The 8,311-nt window shown below is 46.6% G+C and overlaps 1 protein-coding gene across 2 annotated transcripts in view; it reads right to left on the bottom strand.

Moving 5' to 3' along the window:
• Positions 1–8,311, bottom strand: part of LOC115157496 (kin of IRRE-like protein 1) — a 70,544-nt gene continuing 62,233 nt past the window's right edge. The window contains exons 11-15 of one of the 2 annotated variants that reach the window (XM_029705797.1): positions 7,283–7,499; positions 4,227–4,334; positions 3,148–3,275; positions 2,256–2,366; positions 1–1,562 (exon numbers count right to left, since the gene is read on the bottom strand). In XM_029705797.1, coding sequence (XP_029561657.1) covers positions 798–1,562; positions 2,256–2,366; positions 3,148–3,275; positions 4,227–4,334; positions 7,283–7,499 — 1,329 coding nt within the window. In that variant the 3' untranslated portion in view covers positions 1–797. The remainder of the gene's footprint in view (positions 1,563–2,255; positions 2,367–3,147; positions 3,276–4,226; positions 4,335–7,282; positions 7,500–8,311) is intronic. The other variant, XM_029705798.1, reaches the window with a different exon arrangement.

Below are 8,311 nucleotides of genomic sequence, written 5' to 3'. Positions count from 1 at the left end.
TTCACTTCTCATGCCGGTTGAGCAGTTTGTGGCGGCATGGAGAAGAAGCATGTTAAAAAGAGCTCCACATACGGAGTCCAAGCTGTCGCCTTGCCTGAGCACAGCTGGGACGCAACACTGTCTCTTTCAACGTGTAAGAGGGTGTGTGTGTGTGTGTGTGTGTGTGTGTGTGTGTGTGTGTGTGTGTGTGTGTGTGTGTGTGTGTGTGTGTGTGTGTGTGTGTGTGTGTGTGTGTGTGTGTGTGTGTGTGTGTGTGTGTGTGTGTGTTTCTGTGAATTTAAAGGTGTGTAAGAGGGTGTATAATAAGGAGAAAAGTTCAGCAGCTGTATCTGTATACAGTACGTTTATACAAGGTTATACTAAGGTTAAAATGATCTACCCCACTGAGATTATATACAGAGATGGTGTGAGAGGAAAGAGAGAGGGATGGAAATTCCAATAGAGAAGAGATGGATCTGGACACTGTCTATTAGCATGTAAGTAATCAACCTCTGCTGAATCCCCTCCTAGTTTAAGAAAAGTACTTCCAGCCTCTCTTATCATGTCTCCCCTCTTGATTGTGGCTTTCGCTTTTTCAGCTCTTGGAGCTGAAGATTGCACACAATAAAACATTTGAGAGAAACTGTGTCAGATTGTTTGAGTTTGTTTGTGTGTGTATGTATGCGATACAGAAAGCATAGAGAGAATACATTTATCTCTCCAACAAGTGTGTGTGTGTGTGTGTGTTTGTCTGTGTTTATATGTATGTACGCATGTATGAAAACAAGTATCACTATGTATTACAGAATACATCTCTCTCACACGTGTGTCTGCATCCTCTGAGTGTGTCTCTGGTTGTAGTCAGTACCAGGAGGAGAGTAGTCAGTAGCAGGAGGAGAGTAGTCAGTACCAGGAGGAGAGTAGTCAGTACCAGGAGGAGAGTAGTCAGTACTAGGAGGAGAAGTGTAGGAGAAGCGGGTGGCCCCATAATTCCCCAGCACAGTTTCAGGACCCGGACATGGGCCTTGGCCTTGGACTGGTCCTTGCACTGGCCCTGGTCCCACCCCTTGTCCAGTTGGGTAGACCTCATAGGCCGGCCCTCCTTCCAGGGGCGGGGCAAAGCCCATCCGATAGGTAGAGTACTGGGCGGGATAGCCATAGTTGTCATAGGTCAGCTGACTGTTGTTGTCCAATAGTCCGCAGTCTCCGGGGAAGTCGGTGGTCTGTGAGGCAGGATGGGAGGGGTGGGCGGGGTGGGAGGGGTTGGATGGGTGGTTGGTGTTGGGCGGGACTTGGCTCGGGCCCGCCCTGGTGAAGGTGTTGAACTGGGGGTAGTTGGTGTGAGACATCCTGGATGGAGGTCTGGGGTCATAGCACCCTGCCCTTGACCCTGGGACTCCTGGGACCCCTCCTGCAGCCACTGCCCCTCCGGGACCCCCTGCTGGGCCACTGGAGGTAGCACCTGTAGCTCCCCCTGGAGGGTTGGAGGCCCGGAACTCTCCCTGGTACAGCATGGAGTGGGAGGACGGCCTGGCCTCGTCGTGGGTGGTCGCCCGGACGTTATAGTAGCCGTTCGTTGGGTCCTAAGGACAAACATGATGAGGGAATAGCGAGTGATTTTTACAGTTTGAGGTGTGGTCAGGGTTGGGGGTAATTCTAATTAAAGGCAGTGCATTCAGAAAGTGATTTACATTTCAAATAAAAAAATGTAGTCATTGAAAATTAATGACATTTTTTCAATTATTGAATCGGAATTTCAGTTTACTTCCTGAATTGACTGCCTCCAATTCGAATTCACCCCAATCCTGTTTGGGCATATTTGAGGTGTGAGGTAGTCATGTTGTGTGTTGTATGATAGAGATTTACATTTACATTTTAGTCATTTAGCAGACGCTCTTATCCAGAGCGACTTACAGTAGTGAATGCATACATTTCATACAATTTCAAAAAAAAATTTTTTTTTTTTTTTCTGTGCTGGCCCCCCGTGGGAATCGAACCCACAACCCTGGCGTTGCAAACACCATGCTCTACCAACTGAGCTACAGGGAAGGCTGAGATGAGGTGATAGTGAGCTTTTTGCTTATTACATGCAAGAGTGTTCCAATTTGAGGTGTTAGCATATTTGAGGTGTTAGCATATTTGAGGTGTGAGGTAGTTAGTATCAGTATTTTGTGTGATATGTTGTTGTGTATTGTGTTGTATGTACTGTAAATATGAGGAGTTTGTTGTTTGATGTAGGAGGGTATGAAGTGAGTAGCAGAGAGAGAGTTACTCACCTTGAGTTCGTATTCCTCGCGGGTATCGAGCTCACTGCGCAGGTCCTGCTTCAGATCCATATCGTCTTTGAATGGCTGAGTGGAGGGAGAGAGGGAGACAGAGGGTAGAAACTAAACCATCAAACAACAAAACACACACACAGAGAGAGAGAGAGAGAGAGGAGAGAGAGAGAGAGAGAGAGAGAGAGAGGGGGAGGGAGAGAGAGAGAGAGAGAGAAGGAGGGAGGGAGGGAAGAGGAAAACAGAATATCAGGTTTTTCATTTGATGAAAATGTTGTTTGACAAATGTTTGGTGAGTACAGTTGAAGATGCAACAGGACCATGAAAGCACATGAAGGTGAATTCAATCCAGTGGTTTACTCTCAAACAACAACTAAAGGCTGCAGCACCTTATAGCTTCTAGAACAATTTATGTCTTAAATATGTTGTAATAACAGTTATAATAGCTGTATTTCAAATGACAACCCATGTGGCCGGTGGCATTAATCACATCTTATATACAGCTTTCTCAGTGTAGCCTAGTGCAGGGTTTCCTCAGTCTGAGAGAAGTCTTAGGGTTTCTCAAATAGCACCCTATTCCCTTTATAGTGCACTACTTTCAGTTAGAAGTAGTGCGCTATGTAGTGCATCCACTTGGAACACAACCTCAGTCTGTGAAGTCTAAGGCAACAGAGAACAGATGCCCCCCCTTCATGCTTCATTTGATTGTTTTATCGTGAAGTCTGTTGCTATATTTTAAAAAAAGGAACTGCAACACTAGAGGTTCAGGTTGGTTCCCTTCAAACGTGTACAGCTGACACATTTCGGAGACAAACACCTTTTGTCAAAGCTATTGCACTTTAAATAATGTTTGATTTGATTTGACTCATAGCGGTGGGTGTTGGGTACTCACGGAATACATGGCCTTGACCATGCGCGTTGCCGTGGAAACACTGCCCGACTCCTCCTCCAGACTATGTGTCTCCTTGTTGACTGTCTCCACCTTGATGTCCGGCTTCCCCAGAGTGACCCCACGACGACCTGGAACCAGAACAAGACAGATGACTCATGAAGCGCCTAACAGAGTGCTTATGAAGACTTTATGTATGCTATATGAAGCCTTTATAAGCTGTTGTTCATTTAAAGTGGGACAGACATCTGAATAACAGTACTTTTGGATCAACGTTTAGATCTACAGTACAACAAAAGAGAGAGAAAACAAGTCATTCTTATTCAGTTTTAAATAAGCGATCATGAATAAACACGTGACTATTTGTGGTTACACAGTACATTTTGAATGACTATATGAATGACAGTTACACACAGCCACACCCATATGCATCCCAAATGGCACCCTATCCCCTGTTCCTGTCCCCTATCCCTGTCCCCTGTCCCTGTCCCCTGTCCCCTATCCCGTCCCCTGTCCCGTCCCCTGTCCCTGTCCCCTATCCCGTCCCCTATCCCTGTCCCCTGTCCCCTATCCCTGTCCCCTGTCCCCTATCCCGTCCCCTGTCCCCTATCCCGTCCCCTGTCCCTGTCCCCTATCCCCTGTCCCCTATCCCTGTCCCCTATCCCGTCCCCTGTCCCCTATCCCTGTCCCCTATCCCCTGTCCCCTATCCCTGTCCCCTATCCCGTTCCCTGTCCCGTCCCCTGTCCCTGTCCCCTATCCCCTGTCCCCTGTCCCCTATCCCGTCCCCTGTCCCCTATCCCATCCCCTGTCCCTGTCCCCTATCCCCTGTCCCCTATCCCTGTCCCCTATCCCTGTCCCCTGTCCCCTATCCCGTCCCCTGTCCCCTATCCCTGTCCCCTGTCCCCTATCCCGTCCCCTGTCCCGTCCCCTGTCCCTGTCCCTTATCCCCTGTCCCCTATTCCCCATAAATGTATAGGGCATGACTTTTGACCAGAGCCCTGTGGGGGGAATATTTGGAACACGACCACAAACATGTTGCATGCAGAGGGAGGGAGTAGTAACTGGTTGGTACACGACTCACTGCCTTTCCGTTGGCGGTAGAGGAAGAAGGCTAGAGCCAGGAGAAAGATCAGGAGCAGGACGGAGGATCCAACTGTTCCACCAGCTATAATCCCCACTGGTACTATCTCTGTACAGACAGACAGACAGACATGGTTATACCAAACCTTTCCCATACTATTGGTACAATCTCTGTACAGAGAAACAAGAGAGACAGAGAGACATGGTTATACTTTTCAGGGAAGTTAGGAACAAATATACACAGGCGGTTAGGAAAGCTAAGGCTAGCTTTTTCAAAAATAAATTTGCATCCTGTAGTACAAACTCAAAAATGTTCTGGGACACTGTAAAGTCCATGGAGAATAAGAGCACCTCCTCCCAGCTGCCCACCGCTCTGAGGCTAGGAAACACTGTTACCACCGATAAATCCACTATAATTGAGAATTTCAATAAGCATTCCTCTACGGCTGGCCATGCTTTCCACCTGGCTACTGCCCGGCACCCTCCACAGCAACCCGCCCAAGCCCCCACCATTTCTCCTTCACCCAAATCCAGATAGCTGATGTTCTGAAAGAGCAGCAAAATCTGGACCCCTACAAATCAGCCGGGCTAGACAATCTGGACCCTCTCTTCTCAAATTATCTGCCAAAATTGTTGCAACCCTTATTACTAGCCTGTTCAACCTCTCTTTCGTATCGTCTGAGATTCCCAAAGATTGGAAAGCTGCGGGCGGTCATCCCCCTCTTCAAAGGGGGTGACACTCTAGACCCAAACTGCTACAGACCTATATCTATCCTACCCTGTCTCTCTAAGGTCTTCGAAAGCCAAGTCAACAAACAGATTACCGACCATTTCGAATCCCACCGTACCTTCTCCGCTATGCAATCTGTTTTCAGAGCTGGTCATGGGTGCACCTCAGCCACGCTCAAGGTTCTAAACGATATCATAACCGCCATCAATAAGAGACATTACTGTGCAGCCGTATTCATCGACCTGGGCAAGGCTTTCGACTCTGTCAATCACCAAATTCTTATTGGCAGACTCGACAGCCTTGGTTTCTCAAATGATTGCCTCGCCTGGTTTACCAACTACTTCTCAGATAGAGTTCAGTGTGTCAAATCGGAGGGCCTGTTGTCCAGACCTCTGGCAGTCTCTATGGGGGTGCCACAGGGTTCAATTCTCGGGCCGACTCTCTTCTCTGTATACATCAATAATGTCGCTCTTGCTGCTGGTGATTCTCTGATCCACCTCTACGCAGATGACACCATTCTGTATACTTCTGGCCCCTCTTTGGACACTGTTTTAACTAACCTCCAGACGAGCTTCAATGCCATACAACTCTCCTTCCGTGGCCTCCAACTGCTCTTAAATGCAAGTAAAACTAAAGGCATGCTATTCAATCGATCACTGCCCGCACCTGCCCGCACGTCCAGGATCACTACTCTGGACAGCTCTGCCTTAGAATACGTGGAAAACTACAAATACCTAGGTGTCTGGTTAGACTGTAAACTCTCCTTCCAGACTCACATTAAGCATCTCCAATCCAAAATTAAATCTAGAATCGGCTTCCTATATCGCAACAAAGCATCCTTCACTCATGCTGCCAAACATACCCTTGTAAAACTGACCATCCTACCGATCCTCAACTTCGGCGATGTCATCTATAAAATAGCCTCCAACACTCTACTCAGCAAATTGGATGCAGTCTATCACAGTGCCATCCGTTTGTCACCAAAGCCCCATACACTACCCCCCACTGCGACCTGTACTCTCTCGTTGGTTGGCCCTCGCTTCATACTCGTCGCCAAACCCACTGGCTACAGGTTATCTACAAGTCTCTGCTAGGTAAAGCCCCGCCTTATCTCAGCTCACTGGTCACCATAGCAGCACCCACTCGTAGCATGCGCTCACTGGTCACCCCCAAAGCCAATTCCTCCTTTGGTTGCCTTTCCTTCCAGTTCTCTGCTGCCAATGACTGGAACGAACTGCAAAAATCACTGAAGCTGGAGACTCATATCTCCCTCACTAGCTCACAGATCACTGCACCTGTACATAGCCCATCTGTAAACAGCCCATCTATCTACCTCATCCCCATACTGTATTTATTTATTTATCTTGCTCCTTTGCACCCCAGTATCTCTACTTGCACATTCATCTTCTGCACATCTACCATTCCAGTGTTTAATTGCTATTGTCACGGTTGTCGTAGGGTAAAGCGGACCAAGACGGAGCAGGGAAATGTGCACTCATCTTCTTTATTAAATGGACAAGAAGGTGAACCAAAACGACACGTACACAACAAAAACACAACGACTAATAACAGGCCGGTAAGGCAACAAAGCTATACCTAGCACAATCTCCCACAAAACACTAAAACAAACACATACCTATATATAGGACCCTCAATCAGAGGTAACTAGAAAACACCTGCCTCCAATTGAGAGTCCAATCCCCAATTAACTAAACATAGAAATACAAAGAACTAGACTAAACATAGAAATACATTAACATAGACCAGTGCCCAAAACCCGGAATAATAAATCAAACACACCACTAAACACACAACCACCCCGAACCACATAAAACAAATACCCCCTGCCACGTCCTGACCAAACTACAATAACAAATAACCCCTATTACTGGTCAGGACGTGACAGCTATATTGTAATTACTTCGCCACCATGGCCTATTTATTGCCTTAACTCCCTTATCTTACCTCATTTGCACTCAGTGTATATAGAGTTTTTGTTTTATTTTTTTCTACTGTATTATTGACTGTATGTTTTGTTTATTCCATGTGTAACTCTGTGTTGTTATATGTGTCGAATTGCTATGCTTTATCTTGGCCAGGTTGCAGTTGTAAATGAGAACTTGTTCTCAACTAGCCTACCTGGTTAAATAAAGGTGAAATGAAAAAAATGTAAAATACTTTCCCATACTATTCAATGCTGAAATCTTGGCCAGTAATCTAAAACGTCTCAGGGAAGTATGTGCCGCCCCCCCTTTCCAGAATCAATGGCTATATCATTCATTCATTTATAAAGAAGAATGTACCAAGACTGGCCCTTTAAGACATACCTTTCTCCTCCAGGGTGATGATCATGGTCCCGGGTCCGAAGGCGTTCCAGGCGGTGCAGTTGTACGGAGAGTGGAAGTCAGACTCCATGACGTTGTTGATGGTGAGGGTGGAGAGAACAGCTCCTCCCTGGGAGTGGGGTTTACTTTGCTCCACCGTGTATCTCTCCAACAGAGTCCCCTTCTCCTTCTCCCATACGTTCTCCTTCCATGCCCACACCTGGAGGGAGACACACACACACACACACACACAATTAGGGAGTGAAATGGAGGATAGAAAAGTGCAGAGTCCTGGTTGAGCATTTGTCATATATGACTTTACTATAGGAAGCGGGTTCAATCCCCTCGTCTACCGTTCCCACTGTTTCTCCCCTTCTGATTTCCTTATCCGTCTGAAGAAAGTGCCAAAACACAATAACAAAAAATCTTTATACTGTATACAGAGGCGTATACACACAGACACACACACACCGGGCTGAGGCAGGTGTACACGAGCAATAAAGAGTCTAGCAGGTTTTTCTACTTTAAATCTGCTGAAGTAGTTATACTATTAAATATGGAGTATGAATACATGAAATATGCAACGGCCCACATGTTGTGCTAATGTACCTTTTAACAAGAAAAAAAAGAAAAAGGCAAATTGGCAGGAGAAGGGGGAGGAAAAATAAACTAAAGATTTTAACTCATCCCCTCCCCTTCCCTCCCACCCCCCCCCCCACCCCACCCCACCCCAGTCTACTTTCTGACACTCACACAGCATCATACTTCATATTTCATAGGTCTTGTGTCTCTGCGTTAAGCTAAAACCATAACGTCGTATCACATTATACGCTCCGAGTACTCACTGGCTCACTCCCAATAGCATCCTATAGTGCACTAGCTTTGATCAGACCTCTGGTCAAAAGTAGTGCACTATAAAGGGAAAAGGGTGTCATTTGGGACACAAACACTAAAAATGGAGTGGAGACTTTTTTTTTAAAACCACAGATTAGTGTCATGTCTTTCTGCTGTTGTCGTGGATAATTGACGCTG

Source organism: Salmo trutta, chromosome 21 (genome assembly GCF_901001165.1).
Source record: "Salmo trutta chromosome 21, fSalTru1.1, whole genome shotgun sequence".
Lineage (NCBI taxonomy): Eukaryota > Metazoa > Chordata > Actinopteri > Salmoniformes > Salmonidae > Salmo > Salmo trutta.
The sequence above is the reverse complement of the archived record's forward strand: the minus strand, read 5'-3'. Positions and strand labels throughout refer to the sequence as shown.